Source organism: Cervus elaphus, chromosome 10 (assembly GCF_910594005.1).
Source record: "Cervus elaphus chromosome 10, mCerEla1.1, whole genome shotgun sequence".
NCBI classification, from domain to species: Eukaryota; Metazoa; Chordata; class Mammalia; order Artiodactyla; family Cervidae; genus Cervus; species Cervus elaphus.
In genome coordinates, this window is record NC_057824.1 from 55,381,055 (window position 1) to 55,402,731 (window position 21,677).

Below are 21,677 nucleotides of genomic sequence, written 5' to 3' on the forward strand. Positions count from 1 at the left end.
AAACCCCAAATCAAGGCTTTGGCAAAGGTAGTTACTTCTGGGGGCTCTGATGGGGGTCCATCCCAGGTCTCCCCTGCTTCTCGGGGGTCTGACGGGGGTCCACCCTTGGCCCCCCAGTTTCCGGGGGCTGCCCTTGACTGGCAGACCCTTCACCAGACAGTCCCATGTTCATCCCTGTGTGTCTGTGTCAAGACTGCCTCCTAAAAGGACGTGTGTCGCTAGATTAGGGTCACTCCGATGCAGCATGACCTCATCTTAACTTGATTGTTCCTGCAAAGAGTTATTTCCCAATTAAGCCACACTCGGAAGTTCTTCATGGATATGAAGTTTTGAGGGACCATTTTCAACCCATTGCCAGATGCCACCTGAGAAAATAGGAGGAGAGAAAGCAAGCAAGACAGAAACATGGAAAATAAGGATAAAAGCTGAAGCTAATCTAGCAGAAATCGAAGAAATAGCAGCAGACAATAAAATCAGAGTCTGACTCTGAAGAGACGGGCGAAGCAAACATCCCAGAGGGCTGCCACATTGTGAGATGTACACTAATTTGCCACACGTGGGGGAGGAGGGGGGTCGAGGAGGAGAGTGGGGAGGGTGGGGAGGGGTGGACTCAGATCTGCCCACGTTCCCTGGTTCAGCCCTGCTCATCTGGGTGGACTCAGAAGACACCTCCTCCAGGAAGCCCTCCTTGACTCCTTGCTGAGGATGGTCTAACAGCCTGCTATTGCTGGCACAGCCCCTTGTACATGGCTTTACAAGCCACGTGGTGGCTTTAGTGGTGCTCACCTGTCATCTTGCTGAGCCCTCTCACTGCCTCTGTCCTGTTCGAGCTCTGACAGTAACCTCCTTCATGACAGAACCACACCCTTTTCCCCTGTTGCATTTTGTGTATGAAGCCTTGTATACAGAAGGTGCCCAATAAATGATCGAAGCCCTGTGTTTCTCTTCTTGCCCTGCGGCTGGGTGACCAGGTGCCCTGGACACGCCCCTTACCCTGGGACTCTCCTGCAAGTGAGGGGGCAGGCGGTGTTCCCGCCCAGTGAGTGGGGGGCGGGGTGAGGGGTTCCGCGGTCCCAGGGTCCCAGGCGTGCAGGGTGTTGGGGGGTGAGCTCAGTCATGTAGCGTCTCCCTAGACCCCCCGTCATTGTCTCCCCTCGGGCTGGAAGCCTGCACTTCACCCCCTCGTGTGGGAAAAACCCGGTCAGAAGATGAGCTGCCCACACTGCGGCCCAGGCAGACCCTGGCCCCGGGGGCAGAACACGGTCCCTGGAGCTGCCTCTGCGTTAGGGGCAGATTCCGCAGCTTTCTGGGAAGGCCGTTCCCACACTCTGGTTATGAAGATGCCTTTGGCCTGGACTGCCTGTCCTGACCCTGAGTCCTCCACCATCCTGCAGCCCAGACAGCTCATCAGCCCGGATGTGGGAGACAGGAAGGGGAGCTCCGAGAGCCAGAGGGTTTCCTGGAATCTCCCGGGTCGGGGGGCGGGGGGTGTCATCCAGGAATAACGGTCTGGTGTGGAGGAGCCCTGGGGGGCCATGGCTCCTGGGAACCCCCGGGTCCTTTTAACCCCCCCGAAGTGGCTCCATGCTTTGAACCACCAGTGTCCTGCTTCATCTGACCCTTTGCTGCCAAAGATGGAAAATCATCTCTGTGCCCGGCCGGAGCTGCTCATGGGTCCAGGAAAGCAAGGGCTGGACCTCAGCTTCCTGGAAGAAAAGCGGCTTCTGGCGGCTTCCCTGGGGAGCCCCGGGTCCTCGCCATGACCGGGGGCCTGGGTCAGCCTCTGTCCACAGTGCTGTGGGCCACTCCCAAGGCCAGGTCTCTCCATTATCGTGAAGTCAGTGTGTCCCAAACCCACTCAGGTCAACCAGATCGAAACCAAACCAAAACACAGAAAGTGGCAAGGGTGCCTGGGGATTGCAGTGCTGCTGGGAGCGTGGAACGGGGCGGCCAGTGGAGACAGCTCAGAGGTTCTTCATGAGCTGAGCGTGATGCCCCGGGGTGTCCCCAGGAACGGCACACAGTGCTGAGACACACGCCCACACACTCAACACCCATGGCAGTCGAGGGGTGAACCCAGTCCCTGTCGACCAGCCATGAACGGGCCATTGAGATGTGATAGGATGGAGGTGGACTCAGCTATGGAAAGGAGGGGCGAGCTGGCACCTCAGCAACATGTGTACCTTGGAGACCATCAGAGAGGGAGGGCCCGGCATGGATGGACACGCACCGTGGGACTGCTCCCGTGAAACGTCCAGAAGGGGCATGTGCACAGACATGGCAGGTGGGCTAGTGAGTGCCAGGCCTGGGTGGAGGGTGCAGGGGTCTGGCAGGTGTTTGGTGGTGATGAGATACCTGGATCTCGGTGCTAGTGATGTTTGTATAACGTTAAGAATGCCCTGAAGGCCACAGAACTGCACACTTTTAAGACGATGGGCTGTTAATTTTATGTTGTGTGAGTTTCACTTCAATCGAAGCAAAGCCCCCTCATTTGCTCAATCACCTCTCGGGCCCCTCGCTTCTGCAGGAAGCCTGGGGTCATTTCCTCCTGACCTGCTCCCACCTCTCTGCCCCGGGTCACCACCACCATGGAGCCTGATCACTTCTGCATGGCGGGACTCTGTGGACGTCCTGCGGTGGCCGGGCACCTCTGCTGACTCCTCTCTTCTGGGTGCCGGCAGAGCCGGGAGTCACTCTAGGCAGTCCACACTGCACCCTGGGGGCCTTTACATGGTGTCGCTTCAGGGTCCCACCGACTCACTTCTGCCTGACTACTGTTTTTTCTTTTCGGCCACGTGGCTTGTGGGATCTTAGTTCCCCCGAACAGGGATCAAACCTGGGCCCTCAGCAGTGGTAGCGTGGGGTCCTAACCACTGGACCCCAGGGAATTCCCTTGTTCTGGTCTTTAATAATTTTTCTAAGAGCAAAGGCCCAGGGTGTCTCACTTGAGATGCAGCTGACATTTCTAGTCAAAATTCATGGTTTACAGGAGCAGTCGGTGACATTTGTGATGACTTCTGTAAACGCGGGACGGTCTTACCAACAGTTTCTAGTTCATTTCTGGCCGCTGCAGGTGGGCTTGCCCTGGTCGTGGCGTCAGGGGCTGCTCTCCAGCTGCAGCTTCTCGTTGCAGAGTGCGACCTCAGTAGTCGCGGTGCCCGGGTTTAGTTGCCCCAAGGCACGTGGGGTCATCCCGGACCAGGGATTGAACCCACGGCCCCTGCTTTGGCAGGTGGGTTCTTCACCACTGGACCACCAGGGAAGCCCTTACCCACAATCTTAATGTTGAGTAGAGCTAATGAAAATGATATTTCCCTGGTGGCTCCGTGGTAAAGAATCTGCCTGCCAATGCAGGAAACTTGGGTTTGATCCCTGGGTTGGAAAGATCCCCTGGAGAAGGAAATGGCAACCCACTCCAGTTTTCTTGCCTGGGACATCCTGTGGACAGAGGAGCCTGGCGGGTTGTGAGAGAGTTGCACATGACTTAGCGACGGAACAGCAGCACATTGCTCGTGTGTTGGCATTCATCTCTCGCCCAGTAAACTGCAGTGGTGGCACATAACCCAGGGACTCCTGGCTCCGGGGAAATACTGATGCCAGTCTCAGGGAGGATGGGAAGGCTGTCGTCATGGTAACAGGAGAGCAGCAAGGCGTGACCTTGGAAGGCAGTTCTGGAGCAGTCGGTGGTGCTGGTGTGTCCAGGGCTGCCCTTCGGGGAAGCCCTCTCACCCACAAGGCACTGGGGCTGCTGCCCAGCCTTGCGGATGCTGGGTTTTGGATGAACACCATGTTCGGTGGCGTGAGTAAAGCATCTGTCCTCGGGGTCTCTGTAGATGCAGAGTTGTGTGGAGTCAGCCGTGCTGCTCAGCCTGTGCTGCTCTGACCGCCCCGGGCCATGTGCTGGGAAGCCCCGTCTCCATCTGGGGACCAGCTGGTCACCAGGTTACTCTGGGGCTGTGGGGCTGTGGGGTCAGCCATGGGAGACCTCCACGTCCCTTTGCACGTTTTGGATTTGGGGGCCTCTGTGTGTAAACCTGGCTTTTAAAAAGCAGTAGCTTTTGGGTCTGTCTCCCTGTTATGCACCCAACTCCTGTCTCCTGCGCCTCAGCGGGCACCGCTGCCCTCAGGGTGAAGCCTGGGGCCTGGGGGCACCCCACGTGCTTGCTGGGGGCTTGGGTTGACTCGAATTTGGTTCCAGGACACGTTGCTCAAAGTGTGAATGAGCAGAAAGCCTCCCGGAGCCAGGGTGCTATGGCCAGCAGAGCTGTGGGCTGGGAGTCCTGGGGGGGGGGGGCGGGGGTCAGCACGGGGCACCCCTAGGGCGCTGGAGAGCGGGGGGTGGGGGTGGGGTCCGGGACAGGAGCCCGGCCAGGGTGCTCAGGGTCCCCTGCCTTCCCGGGACCCCACGGCCTCCTGGACGACTCTGGGGTTCTGCCACGACGGCCTCTCCTCTCACCCCTCCCTGTTGCCCCCCTGCCCCCCAGGAAGAAAACAGACAGATCCTGGCTCAGCAGAAGTCGGCCTCGCAGTCGGACTTGCAGGACGAGGATGTGTCTCCGTTGCCGCCCAATCCCGTGGTGAAGGCCCGGCACCGGCGCGGCGGCGTGAGCGCCGAGGTGTACACGGAGGAGGATGCGGTGTCCTACGTGCGGAAGGTGGGCCTGGACTGGCCCCCTGCGTGCTCCGCCCCGCCCACGCCCCGCCCACAGCCCGGAGCTGCGCCGACCTCCCTGGGTGGGGGGCGGAGGGGGCGGTCCTGTGGTCCCCGCTGAGCCTGAGCCTCGCGCCGCACTTACCTGAGCTCCCGTGGGGCCCCTGCCGCCCATGGTTCTTGACGCCGATAGGCTGGGGATAGGGTGGGTCCACCCAGGTTGTGGGGTGTGGGGGAGGAGCCCCGGGTCTGTGGCCACGCTTTCCTGTCCTCCTGGCTTCATCCTGCAGGCTGGACCCCGACCTCGGAGCTGTCTGGAGGGAGCCCGCCACACCCTGGCCATCAAGCTCCCTTCCTCTCCCGCTGAGCAGGGCTCCCCTCTACCTTGTCAGGGGCCTGGCTGGTGAGACAGCGCTGGTGGCCACGTGGCCCCCAAGGCCCCCTTGGACCTGTCAGTCCCTCTTATGCATTTCTACAGCTAGCTTTGCTTTTTAAAATTTTTTAAAAAATAGTTTATGGCCATTAAAAATTTTCAAAAATTAGGAAAATGTGAGTAACATAAGGTTTACCACCTGTGTTTGTTCCTGCCGCCATGGCAAGAGGCTGGGGGCTTACACAGAAGACATATACTGTCACAACTTGGGGGCTCAGGGTCCCAGACCAAGGTGCCGGCAGGGTGGGTTCCTGGTGAGGACCCTCTTCCCGGGTCCCCAGACAGTCGTCACCTTTGCACGTGTTTTCAGGTCGAGTTGGGGGGCCGTGTGTGGAGCAAGCTCTCAGGGTCTCGACTTACAAGGGCACCGATCACATCCTGGGGACACCGCCCCCACAACCTCCCCCGATGCCATCCCCCTCCCGAAGCCCCATCACCGAACCCTGTAACCTGGGGACCCTCCCTAGGCCGTGGTCCTTGGGCTTCGACATAGGGATCTGGGGACAGAGTGGCCACGGCACTTCAGCCACTGTCATGCCACGGTCATCACTGTCATCTCCAGGATGCTTTCATCTCACAAAACTGAACCTCTGTCTGCATGTGACCACACCTGCCCCCAGCCCTCCCAATTATCAGGGAATAAAACCAGTGAAAGTGCAGTTGAGAAGCCCACCAGGACACTTCACTCCTGTGGCCTTTCTCCTGAAACCCAGGACTCATGTCTAACGCGGAGTTCCCCAGACACACCCAGAGGGAGGGACGCTCTGCAGAGTAACTGGCCGGCCCTCCTCCGAGGACCTGTCCCCGACCAGAGGGGCTGAGGAGTGGTCGCCTGTGTGTGGCCCGGGTGGGGGCTGAGGAGGGGGGACGGATGTGTGGGTTTAGTCCCTGGGAAGCTGGTGGGGGTGCTCCGGGGCAACCCTGGGTGTGGCAGGAGGGCGGGGTGCCTTCAGTATTGCAGGTCTGACCTGCTATACAGTGGTTGGACCTGAGGCGGCTTTTCAGGAGGCTCCGTCCTGGCCCCCAGGGGTCTCCTTTTACAAGGGTTCCGTGGTTTCAGACATAGTGCGCCCACCTGGGGGGTCCTGACGTCCCCCCTACCCCAGCCTGGAAGAGAGTGAGGGGCAGCTGAGCATGAGGCGGGGCCATGTCACGGCACAGTCAGCCTCCCCCTTGGTGTCCTTTTTTAAGACAACGTTTCTTTATTGAGCTGCCTCAGGTCTTAGCTGCCACGCACGGACAGCAGCTGCTCCAGGATTCAGCTGCTCCTTGGCATGTGGGACGTTAATCTCCTGACCAGGGATCAAACCCACGTCCCCCGCATTGTGAGGCGGGTTCTTAAGCTTTGGGCCACGGGGGAAGTTCCTCTTGGTGTCTTTTAAGGGAAGAACCTTGGAGTTGGAGATGCTGGTGCTGGTCACCAACGGAGCACATCGTGAGTGCCGCGGGCTGGTCCCGGTGGGCATGGGGATGGCTTTTTACCCACATTTTGGCCAACTGGGTCCAGACCCCTACCCGCCCCCTCCATCACCAGCTAGGAGTGTGGAGCCAGCCTTGGGTCACGTTATCTTTTGTTCCCCCAGTTTTCAAGTACTTCAGTAAGTACTTACTACCTGAAGAAAAGCCAAAGAAAGAAAGAAGATTTTAAAAGGCATGGTAATCCAGGGGCCAAGAGGTCCGTAGTGTCTTTTAGAAGCTCTGGCGGCCCCCAGCGCCTGTCCACCAAGACCCTGAGTTCACGGTGACACTTAGGCCAGCTCTGGGTCACTCTCAGCTCCTTCTCTATTCTTTACTTTTTAAATTTAAAAAAGTTGTGACGCTCAGCTAACATTTCAAGTTTTCTGTCTACCATCACTGGTAGACACATCTTGCAGGCTGGGCAGCAACATTTCTTGGGGTCTAGCAGGTACCCAGAGAGGCTGGTACCCGGAGAGGCTGGCAGGTTCAGGCCCTGGGATGTCGCAGGTCTGACTTCGCCTGGCCTCCCCGCAGGTCATCCCCAAGGACTACAAGACCATGACGGCGCTGGCCAAGGCCATCTCCAAGAACGTGCTCTTCTCTCACCTGGACGACAATGAGCGGAGGTAGGAGTTGGGGGCTGGCGGGACGCCCGCTCCACGGCACGTGGGTCGGCTTTGGGAGCACAGGCTCGGGGTGGGGGTGGCCTCCGGAAATGAAGCGCTGTGTGCACCTGGGCTGCCTCCCAAATCTGGGTCAGGATCGGAAGTGCCTGTAGGCCGGCCTTGTCACAGAAAGACACCTCGTCTGCTTGCAGAGGGCCGAACGCGCTGCCTTCTGGGGGCGCGCGTGGAAGCACGTCTGTGCACTCAGCACGGGGTCCTGAAGGAGGGTGACTGAGCTGGGTGATCGGCAGCACTGGCTGGAAGGGGCGGACGTGGGGCGAGGGTGCGGGTTACCGCAGGGGGTGGACATGGGGCGAGGGTGTGGGTTACCCCGGGGGTGGACGTGGGGCGAGGGTGTGGGTTACCCCGGGGGTGGACGTGGGGCGAGGGTGCGGGTTACCCTGGGGGTGGACGTGGGGCGAGGGTGTGGGTTACTGCAGGGGGTGGACATGGGGCGAGGGTGTGGGTTACTGCAGGGGGTGGACATGGGGCGAGGGTGTGGGTTACCCCGGGGGTGGACGTGGGGCGAGGGTGTGGGTTACCCCGGGGGTGGACGTGGGGTGAGGGTGCGGGTTACCCCGGGGGTGGACGTGGGGCGAGGGTGCGGGTTACCCTGGGGGTGGACGTGGGGCGAGGGTGTGGGTTACCCTAGGGGGTGGACGTGGGGTGTAGGTTACCCCAGAGGGTGGACGTGGGGCAAGGGTGCAGGTTACCACAGGGGGTGGACGTGGGGAGGGGGGTGCAGGTTACCTCAGAGGGTGGACGTGGGGTGTAGGTTACCCCAGAGGGTGGACGTGGGGTGTAGGTTTCCCCAGGGGGTGGATGGAGGGTGGGGGTGTGGGTTACCCCAGGAGGTGCATGTGGGGTGGGGATGCAGGTTACTTCAGGGAGTGGTCCAGGTCTGAAGGCGCTGGGGTGCTTTGCCTGAGAATTGAGACCATGTGAGTAATAGGGAAAGCTGGAATGTTTTGTGCCCCGCCGCCCAGGTGAGAGGGCCCTTGGGGCATTGGGTGCAGTCCTTCAGGGCTGACTCTGTGCCACAGCTGAACCTGGGCGGAGCGGGAGGACGCCCCGGTGGAGCCTCACGCCCATGAGGAGCACAGCATCTGCCCTGCATGCTCCGGGCCGTGTCACGAGGCTGCTTTCCTTCCCTGGCTCCTGCGTTTTTCAGGACACGCAGCGTTTGGATGACATGCCTGTCCTCAGAGGCTCGTTGAAAGTATTTGCCTGTTTAAGATAAACTTTTCAATGTGGATCAAAGAGTAAATGATGTCTAGAAATTTGGTTTTTCTAAAAAAATTCATTTTCCCCCCATTCTCAGCAAACTGATTCATTAGCCTCATTGAGCACATTTTGAGAACAGTCCATGTAGGATGTACACATGGCGAACAGAATGAAGGGAGAAGAACTCTTTGTTTTTTCACAATGGCAGCTTTTTTGAAAAGCTGATTTTATTTATTCATCTGTGGTTGCACTGGGTCTTTGTGCTGCGTACAGGTTTTCCCCTAGTTGCACCGAGAGGGGTCTTCGTGGCTGAGCATTCGGGCTTCTCGCTGCTGTGGCTTCGCCCTGGTGCGGAGCTCGGGATCTTGGTCCACGGGTCAGTTGTCCGTGGAACGTGGACTCTTCCCGGACCAAGCATCGGCAGGCAGAAGCTTACCCACTGTGGCACCAGGAAAATCCTGAGAAGGCCTCTTTGCGACCCCCTCCCCACAGTGACCACCTGCTGCAGTCTGGGGTGGTCCCTGCAGGCTGCTGTCTGTGAGCGTGTTGTGTGGAGCCGGATGGGACACACGCATCTTCTGAGGCCTGGGGGCCTCCCCTGTGACCCCTGTCTGGTGGTTGTGGGCCTGTCGCTCTACTGAGGGGTGGTCGATTTGTCCACCAGTGCCCTTACCAAGGCCGCTGGGACGTCTCTCCTGTGTTAGGGGCCTCGGAGGAGACCGAGGTCGCTGGGACGTCTCTCCTGCGTTAGGGGTGGAGACTGAGGAGTGGTCTTCTGCAGGGCCGGCTCCCGGAGCAGTGTGGCGGCACTGGGCAGGTGCCAGGTTGGGTTTTCAGGCTTGTGGTACATTGTGCTGGCCAGTCACCCAGGAAGGCCGTAGGCATGTCCAGGAGACCTGAGGTTGGGGTTGGCCCCTCCTGGCCCCCAGCATGGGGACGAGGCTGCTTCCTGGGGCGGGCGGGAGGTTGGCGTTGGAGAGGCTTCGTCTGCAGAAGCCCGTGGGGTGGGCGGGGCTGGAGGGCCAGTGCTCCTCTCCAGGACCGCCCGCGCTCAGTCCTCCCTGGTGTCCTGGACTGCCCTCTCACTCTGCTCTGCAGTTCCTCACAGACCCATGGAAGGTGGACGTGGGGGACACCGCACAGTCACCCCCCGACCCCCTCTCCCTCCGCTGAGTAGCCTTCCTGGTGCTGGGCACCCCAGTTGCGATGGCCTGATACCACATTTGAGATGAGAGGGCGTCATTTCTCTGAAAACTGCTGACACCTGGGCGCAGCTCACTGGCTTCCCTGGAAGCTGCTGAGCAGGTCTGCGGCCTGGACTCTTATGCCCAGAACAGAAGGGTTTGGGCTCAGAATTGCAAGGCTTCTCAGCAGGTCCTGCCCTTTCACGGCCCTGCCAGCCCCAGGCAGTGGCTGATGGAGCGAGGTCTTAGCTTAGGGCCAAGGCAGCTGAGCAGGACTCCCTCTCCGGGCAGTTTCTGGCAGCATGTGTCCAGGAAGCATCTGGGGGGGTCCTTTGCCCTTGACCCTAAGTTTCCAGAGCCACGAGGCTCCCTCTGCCTCTGACTCTTCTGCATCCGAGAGCAGGTGGACAAGAAGTGGAGGAAGCAGATGGTTGGATTAAAATTCCTCTTTGCGAGGCTGGCGTGGAAAGAAAGCTTTCCACAGGGCGTGTCTGCTTCAGATCTTTTGTTTTGCTCAGAGGAAAACTCACTTTACAGATCGGAGTCCGCATGCCCCCGTTTCTGGCCACAGCGGCCTCGAGGAGACCAGTCGACAGCTCAGGAAGCAGGTCCAGGGGGTGCAGGTGGGGAGGGCTGTCTCCTGACCTTCCTCATGCTGGCTCCTCGTGTGGCGCCCAGCATCTTTGCTGTTCCCAGCTTGGTGGACGTGGGGCTTTGCGGCTCTGTCTGTGCTCGCCGCGGCCTGGTGCGTGCCGCCTGTACCCCCAAGCGTGTGGAGCGTCTGGCGAGCCCTGCTGCTCCCTCCGCCTCCTTGGGTGGAGAACCCCCGCACGTCCCCGCAGACAGACCCCGGGGGAGCAGTGTGCTGCCCTGCAGCCCTCCTGCTGACCTCAGAGGTGACACAGGCCACCCCACGGTCGCGGGCCGGGCATCGTGGCTCCGCCAGCCAGTCTAGCTGGTCTGCAGGTCCACCGGCTGGGAGAGCGGGGGGCCGTGAGCAGTGTTCCCTCTAAGAGAAGGAGCGTGTCGTTTGGTCAAACCGCAGCACCCACCAGAGCTGGTCCCAGCCCCTTGGGGGCTCTGCAGCCTGCGTCCTGCCCCCTCCTGGGTGACAGTTCGCATGGTCACATGCCTGTGACGGGAGGAAGGTGGCGGCCCAGGTGCTGCCCCGCGATCAGGGGGCCCGCTGTCCTGGGGCCGTGGGGGTGCAGGGAGCTGGCCCTGCCCTGCTGGGTCTTGGGAGCACCAGAGGGGACCAGGGAGCCCCGTGTCCTCGCGCTGGGGGCAGGGGTCTGGCCGCGGCTCTGTGTCAGGCCCCAGGTGGGGGCCCCATAGTCCCCGGAGCCCCCAGACGGCCGGACGAGCCTCTGACCGGGGGGTGGCCGCACTCTCTGTAGCTCTCATCAAGGCCGGCCTCCGTCTGCGCTCCCGGCCACGCAGCTGTCTGTCTCCCGCCCACCTGCGTATCTCGCAGCCTGTTTGTCCGCAGACCGGCCCGGCCCCCAGGTGATGGGAAAAACACGCAGGCAGCTGCGTTGCCAGGCGGCGCAGCTCGGGGCGGGCTCTGCTTCTCTGCCCCCCGCCCCCTCCAGCCTGGCTCCAGCTCCGGCTTCGCGGCCTCCCAGTCAGGCGACGCTAAAAACCAAAACTGAGAAACAAGGCTGGTGTCTCGGAGGGGGCCGGACCTCGTCTGAGCAGCTGCTTGATGGCTTTAACACGTGAGGCCACTCTGGGCTGAGGACGCCTCCAGGCTAGTATGTCCGGGCCACGTGGCCCAGCGAATGGGGGCCGCACTCCATGGGGGCTTTGGCCCGGGGCTCTGGCGCCCACGTCCTGGAGTGCTCTGAGCCAGACTGCGGGTGGCAGGCCTCATGGGCGCGTCTTGTTAGGGCCGCGCCAGCAGCAAGATGGGCCCCGGGTAGGGTGAGCAGGCTGCCCACAGCCCCTGCGGCCTGGGAGAGGCGGGGATTCGGGCCACGGGTGCAGCAAGGCCACCTGGCTGACCTGCTTCCCGCCGTGACTGCACCGCTGGCCCCAGAACCTTCCGTTGGCCTCACCCGTGGTCTCCCCCATCCGGCGCCGTCGTGACTTAAAGCTGCTGCAGTCTGGCAGCGAGAGGTCCCCAGGACGCGGCGGAAAGGCCTTCGCACACCTGCTGGATCACTGTTGACGTCTCCTGATGGTCGCCCCTAACGTGATTTGAGGTGCCTGCTGGCCACGGGTCACTAAGGTCCAGAGAGGTGGGGAGTGCGGTCTTCTGTCTGGAAAGGAGGGGCCCTGCGGAGTGCCCCTGCTGGGGAGCTGGCCCCGGCACCCCCACAGTGGCGACACGGGCCCTGGACCGAGGGACCCCAGGGTGCTGGCCCCACTCCTGAGCCCTGCTCACTGCAGAGGGAGGACCTGAGCCGAGTGTGGGATCACCGCCTGCCTGGGGCCTGTCCCGCCTCTGCAGACGCAGGCCGCCTGCCCCATTTGTCAGGTGGGGAGGCGGCTGCCTGGCCCCGTCCACGTGCCTGAGATGAGGGTCCCTGATCACATGAGGCCCTCTGAGGCCACGTCTGCCTGCCCCTGGAGGGGAGGGCAGCTCCCGTCCCCCCGGGCCCGGCTGACCCCCTGACCCCTGCTCCCCAGCCCTGCTGGCTCAGCCTTGCCACGTGCACGGACCCGGGTCCACAGTCGAGCCACAAGGAACCCAGGATGTTACCAGGGCAGAGAGACCCCAGGGCGCCAAAGAGTTAAAGCGCTCCATTTCCGACGGCATGAAAATCAGGGGCGAGCAGCTGATGGACACAGTGTGTCCTCCCCACAGCTGTTCCCGGAGTCAAAGCGAGTCTTTGTTTGCCCGACTCTTAGCAACTGTTGCTTTTTCTGAAGGACACGCGTGAACCAGCTGTCCCCTCCCAAGATGCAACCAGGCGAGGTAGCCTAGATCCTCAGCAGAGCAAGAGGAAAGCGCGGCTTGTGTGTGGGAGGGGGTGTCCCGGCTGTTCCCAGCCTCGCCCTTGAGCACCGTGAAGGGGTCCCACCCCGAAGGCGGCTGTTTGAGCACCGACTGCACACGGCCGGGCTTGTGGGCGGGACCCACGTCAGAACCAGAGCTGCACACGATGGCCGGAGAGCAGGCTTAGGGGTGACCCTGGAAGCACCCCCAGGGGACCGGCTGGGCCCCCAGCCCAGCCTCTCGAGGTGGGTGGGGAGCTGGGGCTGCGAGCCCCACGCCGGCACCTTCGTGTGGTGGGGCACCTCCTGCGAGGGCTCTCGAGGGGTCTCCTATGGGGGCGTTTGCGGGACCCCTGAGGGGCCCCCGGAGCCAAGGGCCGTTTTCTTCCAAAGGGTTTGGTGTTTCCGGTCCTCCTGCGGGGGATGCGGCTGGTGTTGACCCTGCGTCCGCCAGGGCTTCATCCCTGCCATCCTCTGGCACCTGACCCCCTGTCCGGGTCTCACGGTGACCCTGTGCGTGTTGGTTTCTGTACATTTTATAGGTGGGGAGGCCCAGGGCTCAGGGTGAAGCAGCCGGCACGTGGTCCTCACTTGGCCGGCCCACAGGGCTGTTCCCCGCTCCCCACTGGGGACCCCCAATGTGGCCGCATGCAAGTCCGGGGGGCGCTGGGGGAGGAGCCTAGGGAGGCAGCAGGGCCTGTGTGGGCTGTGAGCCTCGGCCTCTGAGCTTCTGGCCCAGACACGTGGTGACGTTCCGGGCTGTTTTGCCATCAGGAGGCGGCTAAGACCTCTGGTAGCGGGGGCGGGGAAAACGGCTGGGGCTCGGTGACCTTGGATTTCTCCTGGCCTTGCTGTTTGCTGGGTGCGTGACCTTGGCAAGTGACGTAACCTCTGGAGCTTCAGGAATGTTCTGCCTGCCCTTGAAGGCAGGAAAGCCTTGGTCCTGAGGCAGGAGCTCACTCCCACGCACCTGTCCGTCCAGCAGGTGTCCGGCGCTGCCCCAGGGCAGTGAGCAGGCGGCAGGGGAGAAGGGCGCTTGGGAGATGTGCCTGAGTGGGGTGGGAGAGGTCTCTGTGGGACGCAGAACCGGGGGCGGGGGCTCTTGGAGGAGGGAGGTGCTTTAACCCAGACCTGGAAAGTGCCAGGGGCAGAGGGACAGTCAGGGCCGTGGTCCCGGGTCTGCTGGCCCTCGTGCGAGCCTCCTGGGGCTGCCCAGACACGGTCTTGTCTCTGGCTTCGAGCTCTGGGACCGACCTGCCGGGGGGGCCAGCCTCTCCCCGTCCTCCTCAAGATCAACCTCTGTCATTGAGGGGCGGGGGACGCCTAGCTCTCACCCCGGCTTTCCCTTGACTGCACTGCCTCCCGGGGCCTTGGGCCACCGAACATCGGGACAAGTAGATTGCTTTTAATGAGGCACTGTGAACGAGCATCGTCCCAATATTCTAAATGCTGTGTTTCCGAAAGAGTTTTACCTTTTCAATGTAATATTTATCAGAATCTAATGTATTTATTTTTAACCAGCTCCGTGCCAATAATTTTTTAAAAACCTCAATCTTGAAGGAGGATTTTAATACTTCAGGTCTTCTAGTCACATGTTTCTCACAGAGCAGCACGTCAGGGAAGTCGATGAAACATATTTAAATGTAGATGTTTTTACACTAAGGTGAGTTCTAGAGAAAAGAGTAGAAATGTCCGTTCAAGGAGAGCAGTAACAGTGCCACATTCCCAGCCAAGAGGCTTTTGACGCCCGTGTTTCTTGTTTAAAGAGCTGGGGGGTGTGCAGTCTTGTGGAGCACCAGGCTCCCCAGAGACGCAGGACCCGGAGGACACAGACGCGTCTGAGGACGTTTAACGCGGGGGCCTCTTGGGGTCGGGGAGACTGGGGCACCCCGCATGCCGTGGTCTACCAGTGGACGTGCAGGGAGCCGGCCAAAGGCTCAAGAGCTGGAGGCAGAGGTCCGAGGGCGGGAGGGTGGACGTCTAGCTCAGGTGGAGTGTGCGGGTGTCTCATCACCTGCGTTTCTCCCCGACTGGGCCCTCGAGGGGTGGTGCCGCCCTCCCTGGGCAGGGCTGTCCTCACGCCCTCTGAACTCAAACACTGGTCTCTTCCCAGATGCAGCTAGAAATGGGCTCTCACAGCGGAGTGGGCGTCCCTGGGCCCAGACAAGATGGCACACTTGAAGCTGTGGATTTTTATTCCATGGTCTGTGCTTAAAAGAATGACACAGCAGTTCCAGCCATTACAGTAGGCCAGAAATTCTTCCCCGTGTAGACATTTAATGAAATGTTTCAGATGTTTAAGGACAGCATGTGTGGCCGCATTAAAGGACCTTATCGTTAGGGGGCGAGGTCGGGGCCACCGGGGAGGCCAGTCAGGTAGGCTGCCGGGGAGGACGGTGGACGGCTGCTGGAGGGCACGGTGGGCACGTTGGTGCCAGCCCCGGGTGGACCAGCTGGGCTGATGGGCTGGGTGGGGCGGGAGACGGAGCAGGAGACGGAGCAGGAGACGGAGTGGGAGACGGAGCGGGAGGCTGCAGGCTCCGGGCTGGTGTGGCCTCAAGGGCACAGGTGCTGGTGGGCAGGTGGGATCCGGCTTCTCAGGCTTGACTGGCCCGGCCTGCTGGGTGTCCGGGGGGAGCTGTCAGGAGGCCAGGGCGACCCTTCACCCCAAGGTCATTTTCTCCCTCATCTGTCCGGAAGCACTAGAACTGTTCCTTTCACATCCCTGTGGGCTGGGCTCGTGATGAAGGTTCCTCGGCCAGGCCTCTGGCCCCAGCCTTGTCTGTCCGGCGTGAACCTGAGCTCTGCTGGCCCTTCTGCCCTTCCCCAGACGTGTGTCTGCTCGCAGGGGGCCTGGTGCATACCTGGGGCGGGCGAGTCCAGAGCCTGGACTGGCGGCGGGAGCAGGACGTTGAGCTTCCTTGTCAGATCAGGGCTGTCCTAGACTCCAGAGCAGTCATCTCAGTCCAGTTGAGCATCTCTGCGCCCTGGTCCACCCCCTGCCTGCCCCTCCAGTCGGCCCACCCAAGGCCAGTTGTGCTGCGTGACGGCCGCCCGGGGCTGCTGGAGTCAGGCAGGGGCTCCCGGGCCTGTGAACACGCGAATGCACATCTGTGTGCACACAGGTGTCCACCGCTCTTGGGTAGATTCCTGCACAGGCCCCTCTCCAGCTGCGGAGAGCGGGGCCCTCTCTGCTTCTGTCGTTCGGGCTTCTCACTGTGGTGGTTCTTCCCTTTGTGGAGCACGAGCTGTCGGGTTCTGAGGCTTCAGTAGTCGCGGCCGGTGGCCTCAGCACCGGTGCTTCTCGGGCTCCAGAGCACAGGCTCACGGGCTTGGTTGCTCCGAACTTTGTGGGATCTTCCTGGATCAGGGATGGAACCATGTCCCCTGCGTTGGCAGGCAGAGTCTTTACCCCTGAGCCACCAGGGAAGCCCAACAAGTCTTTTAAAGTCCAGCTTATCTATTTTTTCTTTCAAGAATCATGCTGTTGTTTTCAATCTAAGAACTTTGCCTAATGCTTATTTACAAAGACATGTTTTTTCCTAAAGGTTTTGTCTTTTTAGCTCTCGTTCAGGTCTGTGGACCACTCTGAGTTAGCGTGTGTGCCGTGAGGTCAGGTTCTGAGGCTGGGTGCTTATGTGGATGTCTAACTGTCCAGCTCCACTCGCCGAAGAGGCTGTTACTTCCTCACGGACGCGTCTTGGCGCCTTGTTGATAATCAGCTGGCCGTCAGGGTGAGGCTCGTTTCTGGGCCCTGGGTTCTGTCCCACAGATCTGTTGCCGTGTCATCACACCAGCCCCACAGTCTTGATGGGTGTGGCTCCACAGTGAGCTTGGAAATCAGGTCATGTAAATCCTCTCACTTCATTCTTTTGCAGAATCGTCTGGGCTATTTTCGGGCCTTTGCGCTTCTGTATGAATTTTAGATAACTTTCTATTTTGAAAACCCACGTTGGATTTGTAGATGGGTTTGACACAGAACTGGCATCTTGTCAGCATCGAGGCTTCTCAGTGACGGACAGGAGTGTGTCTCTGTCTCTCCGGATCTGCACCTTCTCAGCAAGCCCTACAGTTCTCAGTGGACGAGTCTCACACTTCTCTCGGCAAACGGATCCTGCAGTGTTCATCCTTTCCCATGCTCTCACCAAGAAGACCTGGTTCCCAGCGGTGTGGACTGGCTGTTGAGGCCCGGGGGGCTCCGGTGGGCAGCGGGGGCAGGCGGCAGGGCGAGGCCAGCCAGGAGGGGCTGGGAGTCCTGCCCCTGGACACAGCCCTGCGGCGGAGGGGCACGGACGACTCTGGGCTTCAGGCCGGGGCTTGCTGGTCCTCAGCCCCAGGGTACAGCCTGTCTGTCATAGCTCGGCGTGCCCCCCCCCGGGAGCAGGAAGAGAGCTCCAGATGGTCTTTGTTATGTGAGCGGTGTTCTCCGACCTCTGCTGGTGCCTCTGGGACTAGTTACGGGAAGAGTTCCTTCATGGCTAAGCACATGGGGCTCTTTATCTGGCGTAGGAGTGAAGTTTAAGTGAAAGTGGGCCATGCCACCTCAGGGCTTTCTGGAGATAGTCGCCCCAAGGCTTTTATCCTGTGTCTGCTCGGGGCCCGTGTGCACTCGGGAGCTGCCCGCGATGCAGGGTCAACGGGTACACTGTCTCCAGGGACCTTCTCCTCCGGTGGGGCCAGCATGAGGCACGTGGGATGAAGGACAAGCTGCCAACTCACGTCTGAACGAGGACTGGCATCTAGAACACGTGAAGATCTCTGTCAATTCAACAACACGAAAACCAGGAGTCCAGTTAGAAACTGGACAGAGTGTTGAAGAGACGCTCGACCACAGAGGACCCTGGGATGGAGAATGAACCCTGGGAGGTGCCCGGCCGCTCGGGCAGCGGGGAAATGCAGAGCAAACCCCGGGGGCTGTCACTCCACACCCTTCGGGATGGCCAGAGTAAAACCCGCCTGTGCGGAGGTGGAGGAGCCGGGCCCTCGTCCATTGCCACTGGGAATGGCAGCCGTAATGGCCTGGAAAACATTTGAGTAGGTTCTTAGAAAACTAAACATGTAACTGCCGTGTGACCCGGCAATTGCACTCTTGGGCATTTATCCCAGAGAAATGGAAAATTACGTTCACGTGAAAACCCGTACATTAACTTGTCATAGCAGCTTTCTTTGTAAAAGCCCGAAACTGGAAATAACCCAGGTATCCCTCAGCGGGCGAGTGGATAAATAAGCTTGGGCGCCGTGCCGTGGGATAGCGGCCGGCCAAAAAAGGGGACAAGCTGCTCACACACACAGCGGGTGGGGTGAGCCTCCAGGGAGCTTGCTGAGAGGCGAAGCTGGCCCTTGAGCTTCCATCCCACGGGACATCATTTAAGTGACATTCTCACAGTGGCAGAATTACGGAAGTGGAGGGCCGATTGGTGGCCCCCAGGGCTTAGGGGCTGGGTGGGGTCCTGGGGGGTCTGCATGGCATCACCACCGGCACCCTGGCTGGCTTCTGAGATGCCCCCTATGGGGAGGTGCTGACCGCCGCACGGCCGTCTCCGTGGGCAGGCCGGCCACTTGGGGTCACTGTGCTCCAGCCGTCTGCGAGGGCAGGCGTCAGCTGGGCTGAGGGCCCGCTGCAGGTGGGGCGAGGGTGCCCTGGGACAGGCCACCTGGGTTGGGCTGGCCGCAGACCCCCAGCCCCCTGGAGGAGCCCGGGCCTTGGTGAGCGTGGCGCCGCCCGCGGCTGGACGCGGCGCTCAGGGCCGGCGGGGCTGTGCCGCCTGCGGGGTGTGGTGCTGGCACGTCCACGTCTGTCTGTCGCCCCTTTCGCAGGTGATGGGATGAGGCCCAGCAGTTGGCCGGCCAGGCCCTCAGCTGGTCAGAGCCGCGAGGTGGACCCTCTGCCTGGCACCCAGGCCCATCCGCCTTCCGCCTCGCTGCACTGTGCCCCAGAAGACTGAGGATCCCATGTCTCTGCTCTTCCCTCTGTCCACCTGCTCCCAGGGCCCCCTGTGGCCATCACGGGGTGGGAGGAGAGGCTGTTTCTCTGAAGCTGTTCATAGGACAGGGTCCCGGGGGGGTCCCAGCGCCCCAGGGAGCAGCCCATAGGGTTGGGGCTCTAGGGGGCAGCTGGTCTGTGTCCGCCACTAGTCAGGTCCTCGGTGTGGTGGCCCCTCTTGGGTCCCTGTTCTCAGACGGAATCGGGGTCCCTGGTTTGTCTGCACACATCTGGCCCAGTGCCTCTGTGGACCGTGGCCTCTGTGGTCCGTTGCCTCTGTGGACCGTGGCCCCCATGGACAGTGGCCTCCGTGGACCGTCACATCCATGGACTGCAGCCTCCATGGACTGTGGCCTCTGTGGTCCGTTGCCTCTATGGACCGTGGCCTCCATGGACAGTGGCCTCTGTGGACCGTCACATCCATGGACTGCGGCATCCGTGGACTGTTGCCTCTGTGGTCTATCGCCTCCGTGGACTGTGGCCTCCGTGGACCGTGGCCTCCGTGGACAGTGGCCCCCGTGGACTGTGGCCTCTGTGGACGGTCGCCTCTGTGGTCTGTTGCCTCTGCGGACTGAAGCCTCAGTGGACCGTGGCCTCAGTGGACCGTGGCCTCCATGGACAGTGGCCTCCGTGGACTGTCACCTCCGTGGACCGCCGCCTCTGTGGACTGCCGCCTCTGTGGACTGCGACCTCTGTGGACTGTGACCTCTGTGGCGGGCGTGAGAATGTCAGGGAGGAGGAGGCCTTTGAAGTGGGAGGTGGAGGCCAGAGGCCAGCCGCTCTGCATGCCCTGTGCTGGTGGCCTTGGAGGGTGGCCAGGGCAGGGGTGGGAATGGTGGGGCTTTGAGTGGGGGGACTCTGGTGTGGCCACCTTCTGCAGAGAGGGAGAGGAGAGCCTGGGGCCTGGGAGGGGCTGGGGTGTCCTGTCCCTGCCCCAAGGTGCCTGCCTCGGGCTCCCTCTTTGTGTGCAGCCAGCCGGAGGCCACAGGGACTTGTGAACAAAGCCCACGTAGGAGGACGGGCCCCACAGTGCCCAGGCCCAGCCCGCCATTTGGCATCTGTCCGATCAGGAAAGACAGCACATTTGGGTCTCAGCGCAGCTTAGGAAGAACCACGGGCTGTGGAACCCAGCACACGATCTCTGACCATGAACCATGGGGAATACAGAACATGGAACCCAGCACATCTGCAGGTCCGTGGCTGTGATGGGGTGGGGGTGTGGAGGGCCAGACCCCGGGCTGGGTCAGCGGCATGCCTTGAGCCCTGCCCCTTATGGACCCTCATTACTTGTGGTCTCCCTGAGCCCACGTCTGTCCTGCTCATCATCCCTCCCCCAGGCCCCCGACTTGAGTCCACGTAGATGTTTCGTCCACTGCAGTTTTTATCCAACCGGCACCCAAACGGCCACTCTGTGGCCGCTGGACCCTCTTCATGAAGCTCCTGTGTCCTCTGGCGTGACCGCGTCGCTTTTGTCATTTTCCTTGCTTTCTGGTACTTCAACAGGTGGCCGGCTCGTCTCGTATGTTTTCTTCCTCTTGGTGGGAGGCTGTGTTTAGAGACCACGTTCTGGGGGGGAGTCACTGCTTTGCTCTGTCCTTGTTGCTGGGCTTTTTCTGCAGACAGAATCAGGACTGTTTTTAAAATAAAATATTTCATGTGTTCATATTGATTCTTCCAGTTTCAATTCAGGGCTAAAGATTGGCTTCCTTCCTTCCTTCCTTTTAAAGTAATGTGATTAATTTTGTCTTTATCTCTTTTCCCACATGCTGAATATCTCAGCTGTCCATGACACCAGCGAAAGAATTCTTTGCTTCATTTCACCACAGGGGCGCACACACATGCACACACCTGACCTTCGAATAACAACCAGTATGGTCAGCAGAAGCATTGAAGATTTAATTCTGGCTCATTTTGCCCTGAGGTGTCTGCAGTTGGGGAGCTGATGCTGTCTGTTTGGGAGCTGATGGGTACACATTTCAGTTCCTTTTTTTGCTTTTCCCTTGGATTTGTAAGTATTATTTTTCAAATCTCAGGCTTGTTTTTAGAACTGTGTGAAATATTAACATAGTTTATGGTTTCAAGGTCGCCGCCACCAGCACGGTGTGTCCCGGAGCCTCACTTACCCTGTGTCCCCACCGGACACTCGGCGTCCTTCCTGTGGCCGTGGGGGCTCTCTGCTAGCAGATTTGCCCGTGGCTGGAGCAGCAGACGAGTGAGCGAGTCAGCCCACGTGCAGGTTCACGCCCTCCCCCCTCCTTACACACACACCTTTTCCATCTGATGTGTGTCCTGGAGCTCATGCCGCGGTACTTTTCAGAGGGTCTTGACAGCTCTGGGTCTCTGGGGCCATCCCAGAGCTGGGTCAGTAGGTGGGGGTGGGGTGGATAAATCTCCTTATGTCGTCTCCTTGGTTGCAACTTGGCACATTTTGCAGAGGAGGAAGCCGCTGGCCAGGCCTGAGGCAGGTGGGCATCTCGGCGGGACTGAACGTGGTGCCAAGCCCAGTCCCATGCCCGGGGCAGCCCACGGGGTCTAGGCTGAGATCTGCCCAGGGCTGAGGCCTGTGGCTCCCAGGCCTGACGGGGTGGCTGTGGCCCCCTGACGGCCCCGGTCCTCACGGCACCATGAGCGTGTTGAGGCATGGCTGCTCTGCCGGGAGTCAGGCGAGCCCAGCCCCGGCACTTTCACAGGAGAGCCGGCGTGATGTGGCTGTGCCCCGGGCCTCATCACCTCGTGGGAGAAAAGCAGATACAGGCGGACACAGTGAGATCTGGCAGGGAACGGGCTGGTGTGTCCTGAGCCTGACCTCGCGTGGACCGAGGTGGCCTCACTTTGGCCGCCCAGCCCTTGGGTCCCAGGGCCACCAGGGACCTGGGGCTGTTGGTGAGGGTGGACTCAGGTGGCCACGATGGACTTGAGCCGGGGCATGGAAACAGCCTTTCCCGGGGGCTGGGTGCAGGATGGGGGGCAGCCGTTGGGCCGGGCTTCCGCGAGAGGCCTCATTTGCTGCCTGTGTGTGTGTGGGGCTGATGCTGCCCACGCGGGGACGGGGTCTCGAGCGAAACCCGGAAGGAGAGCAGAGGGGGATATTTGCAAAGGCAGGGCTCCAGGCGCATCTGCTGCGCTCACCTGTTCACTC

General features: G+C 60.8%; 1 protein-coding gene across 2 annotated transcripts in view; it reads left to right on the forward strand.

Moving 5' to 3' along the window:
• The window catches only part of PRKAR1B (protein kinase cAMP-dependent type I regulatory subunit beta), a 68,823-nt gene that overhangs the window by 7,996 nt on the left and 39,150 nt on the right, over nucleotides 1-21,677 (forward strand). Inside the window, exons 3-5 of one of the 2 annotated variants that reach the window (XM_043915504.1) lie at nucleotides 4,485-4,655; nucleotides 7,077-7,168; nucleotides 16,600-20,203. In XM_043915504.1, the coding sequence (XP_043771439.1) occupies nucleotides 4,485-4,655; nucleotides 7,077-7,168; nucleotides 16,600-17,077 (741 nt within the window). In that variant the 3' untranslated portion in view covers nucleotides 17,078-20,203. Of the gene's footprint in view, nucleotides 1-4,484; nucleotides 4,656-7,076; nucleotides 7,169-16,599; nucleotides 20,204-21,677 lie in introns of those variants that run through there. The other variant, XM_043915503.1, reaches the window with a different exon arrangement.